The sequence below is a fragment of the Macaca nemestrina genome, chromosome 12 (assembly GCF_043159975.1).
Source record: "Macaca nemestrina isolate mMacNem1 chromosome 12, mMacNem.hap1, whole genome shotgun sequence".
NCBI lineage: Eukaryota > Metazoa > Chordata > Mammalia > Primates > Cercopithecidae > Macaca > Macaca nemestrina.
Genome location: NC_092136.1, coordinates 39050939 through 39070113, shown reverse-complemented (window position 1 = coordinate 39070113; position 19175 = coordinate 39050939). Strand labels below are relative to the sequence as shown.

Genomic DNA, 19175 nt, shown 5'->3' with positions numbered 1-19175 from the left:
ATCTATTGACATAATAAAAAAATGTGATTTTTGTCTTTAGCTCTGTTTATGTGATGAGTCTTATTTATTGATTTGCAAGTTGAACTAACCTTGAATCCCAGGGATAAAGCCTACTTAATCATGGTAGATTAGCTTTCTGATGTGCTGCTGCATTCAGTTTGCATGGATTTTGTTGAGGATTTTTGCATCAATGCTCATCAAGGATATTGGCCTGAAGTTACTTATCTTTTTTGTTATGCCTTTACCAGATTGTGGTATCAGGATGATGCTGACCTCACAGAATGAGTTGGAGAGGAATCCTTCCTCCTCAATTTTTTGATAGTTTCAGTAGGAATGCTACCAGTTCTTCTTTATCCATCTGGTAGAATGTGGTTGTGAATCCATCTGATTCTGGGTTTTTCTTGGTTGTCAGGTTATTTATTATTGATTCAATTTTGTAGTATTGGTCTGTTCAGGAAATCAGTTGTTCTGTTGATGCACGTCTGTTCAGGGAATCAATTTCTTCTTAATTCAGTCTTGGGAGGGTGTCTAGGTTTTATAGTTTGTGTGCCTAGAGGTGTTCATTAGTACTCTCTGATGGTTACTGCATTCCTGTGGAGTCAGTATTTCTGTGCAACATTTCCTTTCTCATTTCTAACTGTGTTTATATGAATCTTGTCTCTTTTCTTCTTTATTATTCTAGCTATTGGCCTATGTAGATCATTAATTTTTTCAAAAAACAAACTCCTGGATTCATTGATCTTTTGAATGGTGTATGTCTCGATCTTCGGTTTACCTCTGATTCTGTTTATTTCTTGTCTGCTAGTTTTGGGGTTGGTTTACTCTTGCTTCTCTAGTTCTTTTAGTTGTGATGTTAGGTTGTTAATTTGGGATCTTTCTAACTTATTGATGTAGGCATTTAGTGCTATAAATTTCCCTTCTAACACTGCCTTAGCTGTGTCCAAGATACTCTGATATGTTGTATCTTTTTTCTCAATACTTTCAAAGAACTTCTTGATATCTGCCTTCACTTACCTAAAAGTCACTCTGGAAAATGGTTGTTTAATTTTCATGTAATTGAATGGTTTTGAGCAATTTTTTAAGTCTTGATTTTTATTTTTATTTTGCTGTGATCCAAGAGTGTGTTTGGTATCATTCTGGTTCTTATACATTTGCTGAGGGTTGTTATATGGTCAGTTGAGTAGTCAGTTTTAAAGTATGTGCCATATAGTGATGAGAAGAATGTATATTCTGTTGTTTTGGGGTGGAGACTTCTGTAAATATCTGTCAGATCCATTTGGTCCAGTGTTGAGTTCAGGTCCTGAATATCTTTGTTAATTTTCTGCCTTGATGATTTAATACTGTCAGTGTAGTATTAAAGTCTCTACTATTATTGTATGGAAATTGAAGTCTCTTTGTAGGTCTCTAAGAACTTGCTTTATGAGTCTGGACACTCCTATTTTGGGTGCATAAATATTTAGGATATTGCCGTGTTGAATTGAATTCTTCACCATTATGTAATGCCCTTCTTGGTCTTTTTCGATCCGAATATGAAATTCTTGGTTAAAGATTCTTTTTTTCTTTAAGAATGTGAATACAGGCTCCAATCTCTTCTGGCTTGTATGGTTTCTGCTGAAAGGTTCACTGTTGGCCTGATGGAGTTCCCTTTGCAGGTGACCTGCCCTTTCTCCCTAGCTGCCTTTAACATTCTTTCATTTAAACCTTGGAAAATCTGATGATTATGTTTCTTGGAGATTATCTTGTGTAGAATCTTCCAGGTGTTCTCAGTATTTCCTGCATTTGACTATTGGTCTCTCTAGCAAGGTTGGGGAGATTTTCATGGACAATACCCTGAAATATGTTTCCAAGTTGTTTGCTTTCTCCTCATCCCTTTTAGGGATGCCAGTGATTCATAGATTTGGCCTCTTGACATAATCCCACATTTATCAGAGGTTTTGTTCACTCTTTTTAATTCTTTGTTCTTTACTTTTGTCTGACTTATTTAAGTCTTCAGGTTCTGACGTCATTTTCTCAGCTTGGTCTATTCTACTGTTAATACTTGCTGCTGCATTGTGAAATTATTGTAGTGTTTCAGCTCTATCAGATCATTTAGGTTCTTCTTTATACTGGCTATTTCACCTGTCAACTCCTGTATCGTTTTATTGTGATTCTTAGTTTCCTGGATTGGGTTTTCCCATTCTCCTGAATCTTGATGATCTTTGTTCTTGTTCATATTCTAAATTCTATTTCTGTGATTTCAGTCAACTCAACCTGGTTAACAACCCTTGTTGGAGAACTAGTTTGACCGGAGGACATAAAACACCCTGACCCCTTAAGTTGCTGGAGTTCTTGCATTGGTTCTTTCTCATCTCTGTGTGTGGTTGTTCCTTTAACTGCTAGGCTGCCTCTGATTGAGGTGGTCAGGTGGGGGCAGGGAGGTTGCACTGAAGTCGCAGGTCAGGCAGTCCTGCTCAGTGAGAAGTGAGGACTGGGACCTGCGTTGAGAACAGTCTGACCACTTTTCCATTAGATGAGTGCTCTGTGCCAAGGGACCAGAGCAGTCACTGTTCCCGTGGATTCTCCACAACCTGGAGATAGCAAGGGCTAGTGCTGTGAGACAGCAAAGATGGTAACCTGCCTCTCGTGCCAGCAGCTTTGTCCCAGGGAGTTACAAAGCTGCTACTGGCTCGATAGTCCCAGCAGGGGGTGGACCCAGTGAGGAGATAATGGATCAGGGGCCCACATAACCAACAGTCTGGCCATTTTTCCACAGGGCTGCTACAATATGTTTGGGGATCTGCTCTGGTCTCTAATCATCTCCAATTTTCCATTACCTGAAGGTATTAACAGTGAAGGCTACAAAACAGTAAAGATGGTGGCCTGCCCCTCCCTCTGGCAGCTCCATCCTAGGGAGGTATGGACCTGCTGCCAGCCCCAACACACTGGCAGGGGTGGTTGGGGATGTTGGTCAGGAGCTTCCACCCAGTGATGAGGAATAGGATTGGGGACCTGCATAAAAAAGCAGTCTGGCCACTTTTTCATAGAGCTGGGTTGGGCATCCACTTCAGCCTCTTGTTGCCTCACACTCTACAAAGCTCAAAGGTAACAATGGCTAAGACTGTGAAAGAACAAAGATGGCAGTCCTCCCCTCTCTCTGGAAGTTCTGTCTCAGGGAGCTTTGGAACAGTTGCTGGCTGGAAAACACTGGCAGGGGTGGTTATAGACCTCGATTAGGAGATTCTGCTCAGTGGTGGAAAAAGTCTGGTTGCTTCTTTGTAGAACTGCTGCAGTATTCCACGGGACAGCTCCAGTCCCTAGTCACCTTGGATTCCCCAGAGCCAGAAGGCTTCAACAGCTAAGTCTGCCAAACAGCAAAGATGGCAGCCTACCCCTCCCTCTGGGAGCTCCGTCTCAGAGGGGTGTAACACTGCTACCTGTGGCAGGCTGGGGTTCCAAGCCAGTGAGTCTTATCCTGCAAGGTGCTGTGAAAGAGGGGCCTGCAGCCAATCACTGCTCAGCCCCATGGACTCAGCTCCTTTCCTAGGGGTATGTACAAGGGTCTAATCTCCCACTTTGCTGGAGTTGCAGCCAGTTTTTCCAGGAAGCCTAGGTATCAAAAGCTCCTGGGGCTCCACATGTGCCCAAGTGGCTGCTCTGCCGAGACTCCACATAGCTCTGCCTGTCAGAATGAAGGTCCTATTGGAGTGGGTTCACAAGGGGATCTCCTAACCTGAGGGTTGCAAAGATCCGTGAGAGAAGAGTGGGTCCCTGGGGTCATGCACTCACTCACTGCTTCCCTGAGAGTGGGAGGCTCCCCTGGCTCTGTGTCACTCGAGGGTGGGTAGTCAGTTAGTCATCCTGTCTTGATTTTCTCCATTCTCCATTGGTCAACTTGTTTTCTTGATGAATCCCAATGTGTATACCTGAGTGTTTCAGTTATAGGTGCTGTGTTTATTTCCCCTTCCATTTCTCTCCATGAGTGTGGGGCACACTAGCTGCTTCTAATTGGCTGTCTTGGCCAGCCCCTCCATAGGTAGTTTTTCAACCCACATCTTTCTCCACCCCTCTAGTAGTCCACAGTGTCTCTTCTTCCCATGTTTGTGTTCATGTATGCTCAGTGCTTAGCTCCCACTTATAAGTGAGAATGTGCATAAGTCTGATTTAAACACATACACACACATAACTCATGTATGAGTATTATTACAAAAAGCTTAATAAAATACTGGGAATTAGAATTTAACATATTTAAAACAATTAATCATGACAAAGTATGTTCTGTTTTTGTTTTCTGGAAATGAAAAGAGGATTTACCTTTAGAAAATCCATTAATGGAACTCAACATAATAAGATAGCTAAGGAATAAAATTATATAAACTGAAAAAAATCAACACACTACTGAACAACAACAACAAAAAACTAGAAAGTGAGTAGTACATTCTTAGCTTGAAAAAAATATTTACACCTCAGTGCTAAACCAGTAGTTTACTCACTTGTTTAAAATAATCCAACTGGCTATTTATACTGTCAGTACAATGGGAAAGAAACACGCATTTACAATAGCTAAAAGAGAGCAGGAGCTAACCAATATGCAAAACTTATATAAAGAAAAGTTTAAAACACCTGACTAAAAGCATGAACCATAAAACAATCACAGCATAGATTTTGTCAAAATTAAGAACTTCTGCTTTTTTGAAAGATACGAGTAAGAGAATGAAAATATAGGCTACAGACTAAGAGAAAATATTTGCAGGTCACCTAGTGGACAGCAGTACTCCTGCCGAAGTGATTATAGATTCAATGGAATCCCTATCAAAATCACAGCTGGCGGCCAGGCTCAGTGGCTCATGCCTGTAATCCCAGCACTTTGGGAAGCTGAAGTAGGTGGATCACCTGAGGTCAGGAGTTCAAGACCAGCCTGGCCAACATGGTGAAACCCTGTCTCTACTAAAAATACAAAAAAAAAAAAAAAATAGCTGGGCATGGTGGCAGGCACCTATAATCCCAGCTACTCAGGAGGCTGAGGCAGGAGAATGGCTTGAACCCAAGGGGCAGAAATTGCAGTGAGCCAAGATTGCGCCGCTGCACTCCAGGCTGGGGAACAAGAGCAAAAGTCTATCTCAAAAACAAAACAAAACACAACACAACAAAACAAAACAAAACAAAACAAAAAAACCATCATAGCTACCTTTTTTTGCATAAATTGACAAGTTGATCCTTAAATTTATATAGAAATACAAAAGACTAAGAATAGCCAAAGCAATCGTGGAAAGAGACAACAAAAGTAAAGAACTCACATTTTCTGATTTTAAAACTTACTACAAAGCTACAATACTAAAGACATTGTGGTTTTGGCATAGGAGTAGACATATAGAATGATGGGTTAGAATTGAGAGTTCAGAAATGAACCCATAAATTTATGGATAATTGATTGTAGACAAGGGTGCCAAGACAAGTCAATGGCATTTTCAACAACTTGTACAGGAACAACTGGATATCCACATGGGAAAGAATAAAGTTGCAGCCCACCTCCATACCATGTACAAAATTAGCTACAAGTGGATTATAACCTAAATGTGGGAGCAAAAGTATAAAACTCTTAGAGAAAAACATAGGAGTAAATCTTCATGACCTTGAATTAGATAATGGTTTCATAGATACAGCACCTAAAGCACAAACAACTAAAGAAAAAAATAGATAAATTGACCTTCATCAAAATTAAAAGCATTGTGTTTCCAAGAACACAATCATGAAAATGCAAAGACAACCCATACAGAGGGAGAAAATAGGCAAATGCATGGAGGTAAGAAATTAGGTTAGTAGTTTCCAGAGACTGAGCTAAAGAGGGAATGGGAATTGGCTGTTAATAGGTATGATGTTTCTTTTTGGAGCATTTTAAAGCCACATAGAGTGATGTTTACACAACTCTGCATATACTAAAAACAGCTAAATTGTATACTTAAAGGAGTCAATTTTATGGTATATGAGTTGTATCTCAAAGCTTTTAAAGATATTTAAATTAAAAAGTCTGGGATAGATGTGCATGTACTGAGATGGAAAAAACACCTAAGACATATTATATAATGTGACAAACTATAATTTTTTTTTTTTTTTTTTTTTTTGAGACGGAGTCTCGCTCTGTCGCCCAGGCTGGAGTGCACTGGCACCATCTCGGCTCACTGCAAGCTCCGCCTCCCGGGTTCACGCCATTCTCCTGCCTCAGCCTCCCGAGTAGCTGGGACCACAGGCACCCAACACCATGCCCGGCTAGTTTTTTGTATTTTTTAGTAGAGACAGGGTTTCACCGTGTTAGCCAGGATGGTCTCAATCTCCTGACCTCGTGATCCCCCCGCCTCGGCCTCCCACAGTGCTGAGATTACAGGTGTGTGCCACCACGCCCGGCCTATAATTTCATTTCTGTAAGAAAACTATTTTTATAGTTACATATTTGAATACATAGACAAAGACCAATAAACTGATAACATTCATTTCATTTAGAGAAGAGACTGGAATTTAAGAATCAGGTAAAACTAATTTTACTTTTTAAATGTTTACTTCTATAATTTAAAACCTTTTAAAATGAGAATATTTCATGTAATTTGCTTATGTAAAATACATAAATATCCTCAAAGTGAGTAAATAAAGGCACCAGCCACAAAGCCTGACATGTAATACGCACTCCACAATAAAAAGTCCCTTTGCCTTATGTAATGTGAAGTCCAAACACAACACTAGGTGGGGGGTGTTTCATGGTTTTATTCACATTATGCAGACAGCATGTATAGCCAACTTCTCAAGTCAGGTGTCAATAAGAAACTTTTTAGGGAGTTATTTACGATCAAGCAGCTTTGTACAATTTACCATAGTCTGTTTTCACATTGATAATGTATTTCTTTATAAATTATCCAGTCTCAGGTAATAACAAACTACCTGAGACTGGATAATTTGTAAAGAAAATGTTTTATTTGGCTCATGTGTCATTATAGAGCTTGCATTCTAGGGAGGTATACAGAAATAAAACAAAATATATAATATGAATGACAGTGGGTGTTAAGCAGAAAATAAGCAAAAGAGTAGTATTAAAAGCTAACTTCTTTTTAAATGATGGGAAATAACCTGGAAGTGTTAAAGGAAAATGACAGTAATAAAGAAGACTAGAAGAATAGTTTAATGACAGGAATTTGAATACTGATTTTTAGAGAGGAAGCATGAAGAATGACTGAGACAGGCAATTAGGTACAAGAAGGATATCTGCTCCACCTCAAGTAAAGTTGATATGAGGTTGTGGAAGAGAAAAGAGCCTCCACTGAAGGCAGCTGCAAGAGAAGCAGTGTCACTGGGGGGATATGGGGCAGTGCCAGGTTTGGACGAAATTATGGAGGGAAATGGGTGATCCACAGAAAAATCTAAGGAGGATATTAAGTGGATTTTCTGATGTTTTATGTGAGTTCCCAAAGGACATAGTGAAAGACTCTGGGTGGGAAATGTTAGACATAACAGTGTCCAGAGACATTGGGGTTTAGAGTGCCAAGGGAGAGGAATGACCTGGGACTGACATTATGGGATGAAGAGGAATAGAGATGGGGAAGTGGAGCCATTCTTTCCTGGATCACACAGTACAGCGGGACTTCCGCTTTTGGAGGCCGAGTTTGGTTGAAGGGCATTCTTTCTTCTGGCAGATGAGACCGTACATGAGGGAAGTGATTCTAACACTAAGCACAGGGTTGGTGTCTTGATCCCTGCTTGCTGCCCAGTTTTTATACTGTGTTATGCTATCTCTTTCCAGCCTCTAAGTCGCTGCTACGATATTATGTGTGTGTTAAAGGGAGGGGAGGGTGTAGAAAGAAGGGCGCCATTTAGTAATTTGAATGTTTATGTATTAGGTTTTATTTATTTTGCTATTTGAAAGCCTAAATCGTAAATTTTATTCAAAGAGTATCCAAATAATTGTTGTCATAATTCCCCAAATGAACTTAAACATCAGTTTCTTTTTTCACAGAACTTTTAAAAGAGTGGTGAAAGCTCAAACAGGAAACAGATATTTATGTCTCAGAACTATTTAACGAAAATCTCAAACACTCCCTGACAAAATAGAAACAAAACTAACTCAATTATTTCTAATATCTGGTGATGTTTTTCAATAGTTCATTCCTGAAACAGGTATCACACGAATTAAAACTTTTTATTGACCTCTGATTGATTTTTTTATTGCTAAAACTCAACATTTTGGATTTGCAGGTATGAATATAAGCAAGAGCGAGATAACAAAAGAAACTTCGTTAAAACCGTCTCGGAGATCCCTGCCTTGCCTCGCCCAGAGTTACGCTTACTCAAAGAGCTTGAGCCAGTCTACCTCCCTCTTCCAGTCAACAGAGAGTGAATCTCAGGCTCCCACATCTATAACCTTGATCTCCACTGACAAAGCAGAGCAAGGTGAGCAACAATTCCTATTTTCTTGTTCAATTTATAAAATCTACGTTTTCCAAATAGTTCTTTCCTTCCTTTTTCCATTGGACCAGTTTTATAGAGCTCTTCAGGAAGGAGGCTGGCATAGAAAGGAGACCAACACACCATGCCATTTGTTGGCCAGATGTGTTTTATCTCTTCCTTGCCTTGAAGGTGGCCAATCCCATGGAGTCTGGACCTAATATTTGTTCGCAGTGGAAGTCCCAGCTACATGAATCACTGGTGCATTTGGCCACTATTTGCATCCCTCTTGTTGATGAGTAACATTCCTGGCGAGAACTTATAACCAGTATTCAAATAGAAAATGTCAGCAATAGTAAACTCGGTTTTCTAAAAATAAAAGCTGAAGACTTTACAACTGACAATAAAGCAGTGAAGATTTGGTTGCATAAAGATTTTGGCAATCCAAGGCTGGTGTGCAAGGGCTGAATCTGAGAGACATACCAGCTAGGTGCCACACAAAGAAACGGTGTGGCTACCCTTAGGCACTCTCCTACACACATTTGCCCACTAAGACACACACTATCTCTTTAGACAACTCCTTTTAATAAGAGTTAAGAATTTGAATACAACCATGCTCCCTGTTGTGCGGTGGTTAGGGTGTGTTTTTCTTTTTCTTTTTATTCAGATGGAGTCACGCTTTCTCACCCAGACTGGAGTGCAGTGGTGCAATATCAGCTCACTGCAACGTCTGCCTCCCATGCATGTTCAAGTGATTCTCCTGCCTCGGCCTCCTGAGTACTGGGATTACAGGCACACGCCACCATGCCCAGCTAATTTTTGTATTTTTTAGTAGATACTGGGTTTCATTATGTTTGTCAGGCTGGTCTCGAACTCCTGACCTTGTGATCCACCCACCTTGGCCTCCCAAAATCCTGGGATTATAGGCATGAGTCACTGCACCTAGCTGTGTTTTTATTTTTCAATCCTTTTGTGGCTTTTTCTTATAAGAATGCATTCCCTTATGACTCCATATGGTTACTTCCTTTTCTGGATAACTAAAAAATATCAAAAGTACTGTTTCAATACTGTTGTGAAATCACTACATATTGTAGTTAGCTTACAAATACGTCCAGCATGTAAAATGGCAAATTGTTCAAGAAGATGAGGGTATTACAACGTAATATAGATGTTTCTTTCCCTTATTGAAAGTGAAATTTTAGGCCGGGCACAATGGCTCACGACTGTAATTCCAGCACTTTGGGAGGCCAAAGTGGGCAGACCACTTGAGGCCAGGAGTTCAAGACCAGCCTGGCCAAGATGGTGAAACCCTGTCTCTATTAAAAATACAAAAGTTAGCCAGGCATAATGATGCATGCCTATAGTCGCAGCTCCTCAGGAGACTGAGGCATGAGAATCACTTCAACCCGGGAGGTGAAGGTTGCAGTGAGCCGAGATGGTGCCATTGCACTCCAGCCTGAGTGACAGAGCTAGACTCCGTCTCTAAAAAAAAAAAAAAGGAAAAAAAAAGAGAAATTTTATTTTATTTATTTTTTTTTTAAAATTTATTTATTATTATTATACTTTAAGTTGTAGGGTACATGTGCATAACGTGCAGGTTTGTTACATATGTATACTTGTGCCATGTTGCTGTGCTGCACCCATCGACTCGTCATTTACATCAGGTATAACTCCCAATGCAATACCTCCCCACTCCCCCCTCCCCCCCCCCCCATGATAGGCCCCGGTGTGTGATGTTCCCCTTCCTGAGTCCAAGTGATCTCATTGTTCAGTTCCCACCTATGAGTGAGAACATGCGGTGTTTGGTTTTCTGTTCTTGTGATAGTTTGCTAAGAATGATGGATTCCAGCTGCATCCAAGTCCCTACAAAGGACTCAAACTCATCCTTTTTTATGGCTGCATAGTATTCCATGGTGTATATGTGCCACATTTTCTTAATCCAGTCTGTCACTGATGGACATTTGGGTTGATTCCAAGTCTTTGCTATTGTGAATAGTGCTGCAATAAACATACGTGTGCATGTGTCTTTATAGCACCATAATTTATAATCTTTTGGGTATATACCCAGTAATGGGATGGCTGGGTCATATGGTACATCTAGTTCTAGATCCTTGAGGAATCGCCATACTGTTTTCCATAATGGTTGAACTAGTTTACAATCCCACCAACAGTGTAAAAGTGTTCCTATTTGTCCACATCCTCTCCAGCACCTGTTGTTTCCTGACTTTTTAATGATCACCATTCTAACTGGTGTGAGATGGTATCTCATTGTGGTTTTGATTTGCATTTCTCTGATGGCCAGTGATGATGAGCATTTTTTCATGTGTCTGTTGGCTGTATACATGTCTTCTTTTGAGATTTTTTAATGATTGCCATTCTAACTGGTGTGAGATGGTATCTCATTGTGGTTTTGATTTGCATTTCTCTGATGGCCAGTGATGATGAGCATTTTTTCATGTGTCTGTTGGCTGTATGAATGTCTTCTTTTGAGAAATGTCTGTTCATATCCTTTGCCCACTTTTTGATGGGGTTGTTTGTTTTTTTCTTGTAAATTTGTTTGAGTTCTTTGTAGGTTCTGGATATTAGCCCTTTGTCAGATGAGTAGATTGCAAAAATTTTCTCTCATTCTGTAGGTTGCCTGTTCACTCTGATGGTAGTTTCTTTTGCTGTGCAGAAGCTCTTTAGTTTAATGAGATCCCATTTGTCAATTTTGGCTTTTGCTGCCGTTGCTTTTGGTGTTTTAGACATGAAGTCTTTGCCCATGCCTATGTCCTGAATGGTACTACCTAGGTTTTCCTCTAGGATTTTTATGGTATTAGGTCTAACATTTAAGTCTCTAATCCATCTTGAATTAATTTTCGTATAAGGAGTAAGGAAAGAATCCAGTTTCAGCTTTCTACTTATGGCTAGCCAATTTTCCCAGCACCATTTATTAAATAGGGAATCCTTTCCCCATTTCTTGTTTCTCTCAGGTTTGTCAAAGATCAAATGGCTGTAGATGTGTGGTATTATTTCTGAGGACTCTGTTCTGTTCCATTGGTCTATATCTCTGTTTTGGTATCAGTACCATGCTGTTTTGGTTACTGTAGCCTTGTAGTATAGTTTGAAGTCAGGTAGCGTGATGCCTCCAGCTCTGTTCTTTTGACGTAGGATTGTCTTGGAGATGCGGGCTCTTTTTTGGTTCCATATGAACTTTACAGCAGTTTTTTCCAATTCTGTGAAGAAACTCATTGGTAGCTTGATGGGGATGGCATTGAATCTATAAATTACCTTGGGCAGTATGGCCATTTTCACGATATTGATTCTTCCTATCCATGAGCATGGTATGTTCTTCCATTTGTTTGTGTCCTCTTTTATTTCACTGAGCAGTGGTTTGTAGTTCTCCTTGAAGAGGTCCTTTACATCCCTTGTAAGTTGGATTCCTAGGTATTTTATTCTCTTTGAAGCAATTGTGAATGGAAGTTCATTCCTGATTTGGCTCTCTGTTTGTCTGTTCCTGGTGTATAAGAATGCTTGTGATTTTTGCACATTAATTTTGTATCCTGAGACTTTGCTGAAGTTGCTTATCAGCTTAAGGAGATTTTGGGCTGAGACAATGGGGTTTTCTAAATATACAATCATGTCATCTGCAAACAGGGACAATTTGACTTCTTCTTTTCCTAACTGAATACCCTTGATTTCTTTCTCTTGCCTGATTGCCCTAGCCAGAACTTCCAACACTATGTTGAATAGGAGTGGTGAGAGAGGGCATCCCTGTCTTGTGCCAGTTTTCAAAGGGAATTTTTCCAGTTTTTGCCCATTCAGTATGATATTGGCTGTGGGTTTGTCATAAATAGCTCTTATTATTTTGAGGTACGTTCCATCAATACCGAATTTATTGAGCGTTTTTAGCATGAAGGGCTGTTGAATTTTGTCAAAAGCCTTTTCTGCATCAATTGAGATAATCATGTGGTTCTTGTCTTTGGTTCTGTTTATATGCTGGATTATGTTTATTGATTTGCGAATGTTGAACCAGCCTTGCATCCCAGGGATGAAGCCCACTTGATCATGGTGGATAAGCTTTTTGATGTGTTGCTGAATCCGGTTTGCCAGTATTTTATTGAGGATTTTTGCATCGATGTTCATCAGGGATATTGGTCTAAAATTCTCTGTTTTTGTTGTGTCTCTGCCAGGCTTTGGTATCAGGATGATGTTGGCCTCATAAAATGAGTTAGGGAGGATTCCCTCTTTTTCTATTGATTGGAATAGTTTCAGAAGGAATGGTACCAACTCCTCCTTGTACCTCTGGTAGAATTCATCTGTGAATCCATCTGGTCCTGGACTTTTTTTGGTTGGTAGGCTATTAATTATTGCCTCAATTTCAGAGCCTGCTATTGGTCTATTCAGGGATTCAACTTGTTCCTGGTTTAGTCTTGGAAGAGTGTAAGTGTCCAGGAAATTATCCATTTCTTCTAGATTTTCCAGTTTATTTGCGTAGAGGTGTTTATAGTATTCTCTGATGGTAGTTTGTATTTCTGTGGGGTCGGTGGTGATATCCCCTTTATCATTTTTAATTGCGTCGATTTGATTCTTCTCTCTCTTCTTCTTTATTAGTCTGGCTAGTGGTCTGTCAATTTTGTTGATCTTTTCAAAAAACCAACTCCTGGATTCATTGATTTTTTGGAGGGTTTTTTGTGTCTCTATCTCCTTCAGTTCTGCTCTGATCTTAGTTATTTCTTGCCTTCTGCTAGCTTTCGAATGTGTTTGCTCTTGCTTCTCTAGTTCTTTTAATTGCGATGTTAGAGTGTCAATTTTAGATCTTTCCTGCTTTCTCTTGTGGGCATTTAGTGCTATAAATTTCCCTCTACACACTGCTTTAAATGTGTCCCAGAGATTCTGGTATGTTGTATCTTTGTTCTCATTGGTTTCAAAGAACTTCTTTATTTCTGCCTTCATTTCGTTATGTACCCAGTAGTCATTCAGGAGCAGGTTGTTCAGTTTCCATGTAGTTGAGCGGTTTTGATTGAGTTTCTTAGTCCTGAGTTGTAGTTTGATTGCACTGTGGTCTGAGAGACAGTTTGTTATAATTTCTGTTCTTGTACATTTGCTGAGGACTGCTTTACTTCCAATTACGTTGTCAATTTTGGAGTAAGTACGATGTGGTGCTGAGAAGAATGTATATTCTGTTGATTTGGGGTGGAGAGTTCTATAGATGTCTATTAGGTCTGCTTGCTGCAGAGATGAGTTCAATTCCTGGATATCCTTGTTAACTTTCTGTCTCGTTGATCTGTCTAATGTTGACAGTGGAGTGTTGAAGTCTCCCATTATTATTTTATGGGAGTCTAAGTCTCTTTGTAAGTCTCTAAGGACTTGCTTGATGAATCTGGGTGCTCCTGTATTGGGTGCATATATATTTAGGATAGTTAGCTCTTCTTGTTGAATTGATCCCTTTACCATTATGTAATGGCCTTCTTTGTCTCTTTTGATCTTTGATGGTTTAAAGTCTGTTTTATCAGAGACTAGTATTGCAATCCCCGCTTTTTTTTTGTTCTCCATTTGCTTGGTAAATCTTCCTCCATCCCTTTATTTTGAGCCTATGTATGTCTCTGCGTGTGAGATGGGTCTCCTGAATACAGCAGACTGGTGGGTCTTGACTCTTTATCCAGTTTGCCAGTCTGTGTCTTTTAATTGGACCATTTAGTCCATTTACATTTAAGGTTAATATTGTTATGTGTGAACTTGATCCTGCCATTATGATATTAACTGGTTATTTTGCTCGTTAGTTGATGCAGTTTCTTCCTAGCCTCGATGGTCTTTACATTTTGGCATGTTTTTGCAATGTCTGGTACCGGTTGTTCCTTTCCATGTTTAGTGCTTCCTTCAGGGTCTCTTGTAAGGCAGGCCTAGTGGTGACAAAATCTCTAAGCATTTGCTTATCTGTAAAGGATTTTATTTCTCCTTCACTTATGAAACTTAGTTTGGCTGGATATGAAATTCTGGGTTGAAAATTCTTTTCTTTAAGAATGTTGAATATTGGCCCCCACTCTCTTCTGGCTTGTAGAGTTTCTGCTGAGAGATCTGCTGTTAGTCTGATGGGCTTCCCTTTGTGGGTAACCCGACCTTTCTCTCTGGCTGCCCTTAAGATTTTTTCCTTCATTTCAACTTTGGTGAATCTGGCAATTATGTGTCTTGGAGGTGCTCTTCTCGAGGAGTATCTTTGTGGCGTTCTCTGTATTTCCTGGATTTGAATGTTGGCCTGCCCTACTAGGCTGGGGAAGTTCTCCTGGATGATATCCTGAAGAGTGTTTTCCAACTTGGTTCCATTTTCCCCCTCACTTTCAGGCACCCCAATCAGACGTAGATTTGGTCTTTTTACATAATCCCATACTTCTTGCAGGCTTTGTTCATTTCTTTTTCTTCTTTTTTCTTTTGGTTTCTCTTCTCGCTTCATTTCATTCATTTGATCCTCAATCGCTGATACTCTTTCTTCCATTGATCGAGTCGGTTACTGAAGCTTGTGCATTTGTCACGTATTTCTCGTGTCATGGTTTTCATCTCTTTCATTTCGTTTAGGACCTTCTCTGCATTAATTACTCTAGCCATCAATTCTTCCACTTTTTTTTCAAGATTTTTAGTTTTTTTGCGCTGGGTACGTAATTCCTCCTTTAGCTCTGAGAAATTTGATGGACTGAAGCCTTCTTCTCTCATCTCGTCAAAGTCATTCTCCGTCCAGCTTTGATCCGTTGCTGGCGATGAGCTGCGCTCCTTTGCCGGGGGAGATGTGCTCTTATTTTTGGAATTTCCAGCTTTTCTGCCCTGCTTTTTCCCCGTCTTTGTGGTTTTATCTGCCTCTGGTCTTTGATGATGGTGATGTACTGATGGGGTTTTGGTGTAGGTGTCCTTCCTGTTTGATAGTTTTCCTTCTAACAGTCAGGACCCTCAGCTGTAGGTCTGTTGGAGATTGCTTGAGGTCCACTCCAGACCCTGTTTGCCTGGGTATCAGCAGCAGAGGCTGCAGAAGATAGAATATTGCTGAACAGCGAGTGTACCTGTCTGATTCTTGCTTTGGAAGCTTCCTCTCAGGGGTGTACTCCATCCTGTGAGGTGTGGGGTGTCAGACTGCCCCTAGTGGGGGATGTCTCCCAGTTAGGCTACTCAGGGGTCAGGGACCCACTTGAGCAGGGAGTCTGTCCCTTCTCAGATCTCAACCTCCGTGTTGGGAGATCCACTGCTCTCTTCAAAGCTGTCAGACAGAGTCGTTTGCGTCTGCAGAGGTGTCTGCTGTGTTTGTTTAGTTTACTGTGCCCTGTCCCCAGAGGGTGGAGTCTACAGAGACAGGCAGGTTTCCTTGAGCTGCTGTGAGCTCCACCCAGTTCGAGCTTCCCAGCAGCTTTGTTTACCTACTTAAGCCTCAGCAATGGCGGGCGCCCCTCCCCCAGCCTCGCCGCTGCCTTGTGGGTAGATCACAGACTGCTGTGCTAGCAATGAGGGAGGCTCCGTGGGTGTGGGACCCTCCCGGCCAGGTGTGGGATATGATCTCCTGGTGTGCCTGTTTGCTTAAAGCGCAGTATTGGGGTGGGAGTTACCCGATTTTCCAGGTGTTGTGTGTCTCAGTTCCCCTGGCTAGGAAAAGGGACTCTCTTCCCCCTTGCGCTTCCCAGGTGAGGCAATGCCTCGCCCTGCTTCAGCTCTCGCTGGTCGGGCTGCAGCAGCTGACCAGCACCTATCGTCCGGCACTCCCCAGTGAGATGAACCCAGTACCTCAGTTGAAAATGCAGAAATCAACGGTCTTCTGTGTGACTCGCACTGGGAGTTGGAGACTGGAGCTGCTCCTATTCGGCCATCTTGCTCCGCCCCCCCGAGAAATTTTAAATAACTAATTTTAACTCATTAAGTTAAAAAAATTCATGTTTAGCCATCATTTGTCCGTCTATCACCATGGTTATTTTTCTGTTATGCTTTTATTTCCCATAACTACAAAGTGTCTTATTTTATTTCAGTTAACACTGAGGAGAATAAAAACGACTCTGTGCTGAGATGTTCTTTTGCTGACCTCAGTGATTTTTGTTTGGGTAAGTTGATATTCAGTATTTACTACTCCTATCCCTCTCTCCAAAGGTAAACTGTGTTGTAAAAAAAACTAGCATTTTTTTTTTTTTAAGAAAAAAGTTCATGTTTGGTTTTTAACGTAATGGGTGGGTTTAATATTCTGAGGTTAAGAAATTAAGAAATGTATAGTTTGGAATTCAAATATATAGGAGGATTTATGATGAGCAACAATCTCATAATAAAAAATAACAATTTTTGCCATTATTCTGAAAATTTCAATTTTTTATGAGTAAGAACATATAGAGTACTATTTCAAGATCTATAAAATTTTGACACTCAAAATTTAGAATGTTAGTAACACTCAGAGATTCTATCTCGACCCATCATTAGAGGATACTATAAATTTTATTTATTTTTCCTATAACAGTGACAAGTTTACTCTATCTCCTTTTTTGCCTTTTGATGTTACATAAGATTTGCTTCAGTTGAGCAAGCTTTACATTCAAATCTGTAGCTTGCCTATATACAATTCTTTTGAATCGGGTTTTCATTTTCATGAATTAAATAGAAATAAAATAAAGCCAGAATTAATAAAAAAAAGTGATACTAATGTGCCAGCACTTACTTTGCAACCTCAGTGCCTTGATACATAACCTGAAGAAACGAAGCCCTGAGTTTTCAGTAGCGGATACATCGGTGGCCAGGCCTCAGTGCCTACATAAGGAGTTCTCAACTCTGGTTACACATTCAAATCACCAGAGGGCTTTTTAATACTTCCTGGATCACAGTTCCAGAAAATCAGTTTTAATTGGTCTGGGGAGTGAAATTAGTATACATACTTTTAACAGCCTGCCCGGTAAATATTTAGTGTAACCAGGATAAAGAATTTCTGGCCTAAAAACTGTAACTTGGCTTTTCTCTACAGGCATTGTTAAGTCACTCTTCATAACTTTTAAAACTATGAATTTTGCTATTTATAATCACATTCTGAATGATTGCAAATTAGTCACGTTTCTTGTAATAATTTTTGTTTTATGTGTGGCACAGAAACAGTGCTGGCTTATTAAGTTTTTTAATTAAAGAAAGCCAGTGACCAGCAGGTTCATTTCATATACAGAATCAAAAAGAGTATCTCATCAGAAAAAATTCACTCAGAATACCAAGGCCTTTCCTGTAGTAATTAATTCTGAAGATTACTACAAGTTGAGTATTTTTATCCAAAATTCTTGAGACTAGAAGTATTTCAGATTTCAATTTTTTTTTATTTTAGAATATTTGTATCATATACTTACTCGCTGAGCATCCCAAAATCTGAAAATCGGAAATCTGAAGTGCTCCAGTGAGCATTTCCATTGAGTGTCATTTCAACACTCAAAAAGTTTCAGATTTTGGAGCACTTTGGATTTGGGATGCTCAACCTATATTATCTGGTATTTTCTAATTTAAAAAAAAATAAGAACAAAAAACGAACCTGAAGTTTTTCTTGTCCAAAATATCCATACAGGTGGGAAAGTTTGCAAAGCACCCTTCACTAACCTGTCCTCCAAATTAGAACCAATGTATAACAATCACTGTATTGAAAAACCTTCCATGTAATTCCTTGCATTTTATTTTTGACAGCTTGCCATTCCAACTATTAAAAAGCACTTTCTCTGAATGCTTAACATAATCGGATGCTCTTAACTTTATGATTCTTTTCACATCACTTTTGTGTGTCTCAGTTATTTGTTCCAGCTGACCTGTATTCATCTCTCTCCAGGCATTGTATCTCATATTCACTATTTTAGTATCCCCCAGCATCAGTCTGTCATTTATTCAAGTTAGAAAGACATCACAGCTTCTGCAGTTAAAATACATACAAATGATGAGGTGTTTGCCTTTATAATGAAGGTGAGGTACAGTCTCCAGCTAACTGTGTAGCATCGCTAAGCATTTCAGGAATCCATCTGGATGTAACACCTGGCTGGGAAATACTCTTTTAGAGTTAGGTGCATATCTATGAGTGTTTTTTATTATTTTATTTTATTATTATTTTTTTGAGATAGAGTCTTGTTCTGTCTCCCAGGCTGAACTGCAGTGGCGTGATCTCAGCTCACTGCAATCTCTGCCTGCCAGGTTCAAGAGATTCTCCTGCCTCAGCCTCCTGAGTAGCTGGGACTACAGGCGCGCACCACCACACCTAGCTAATTTTTGTATTTTTAGTAGAGACAGGGTTTCACCATGTTGGCCAGGCTGGTCTCAAAGTCCCAACCTCAGGCAATCCACCCACCTTGGCCTCCCAAAATGCTGGGATTACAGGCGTGAGCCACCACACCCGGCCTAATATGAGTGTTTTAATCATCTTCGAAAAGAAATCAAGTAAAATAATGTCAAATATACCAAGAGTACAGTTAAATAAAGCATGAGTAAGCATTTTGGCAATACATGTTCTCTTTTAAATGCAAAGCAGTTACATTCGCTAAGTTTGCCGTTAGCGTGCAGAGTATTGGGCTAATTATTGCATGGGAATTTCCTGACTAATGCATCTTATTAATGGCTTTTTACAGTTAACCACTTTGAGCGGCCCCATGAGAATATTAATGCTGAGGCAGACTTAACTGCATGTGGTCAGTGTTTTACTGAGGATTGATATTTCTCATTATTCCAAATGAGAACCATGAAGGAAAAAATATTAATGGCTCTGTTGATTCAGAGAAGGACATTTCTACTAAGGCTCCCTAACAGGATGGGTATACATCATGAAA

At 40.0% G+C, this 19175-nt stretch overlaps 1 protein-coding gene across 2 annotated transcripts in view; it reads left to right on the top strand.

Annotated features, from left to right (window-relative positions):
- The window catches only part of LOC105463297 (anoctamin 3), a 485486-nt gene that overhangs the window by 244225 nt on the left and 222086 nt on the right, over positions 1 to 19175 (top strand). For both annotated transcript variants that reach the window (XM_071074951.1, XM_071074952.1), the window contains 2 exons: positions 8215 to 8409; positions 16383 to 16454. In XM_071074951.1, coding sequence (XP_070931052.1) covers positions 8215 to 8409; positions 16383 to 16454 — 267 coding nt within the window. The remainder of the gene's footprint in view (positions 1 to 8214; positions 8410 to 16382; positions 16455 to 19175) is intronic.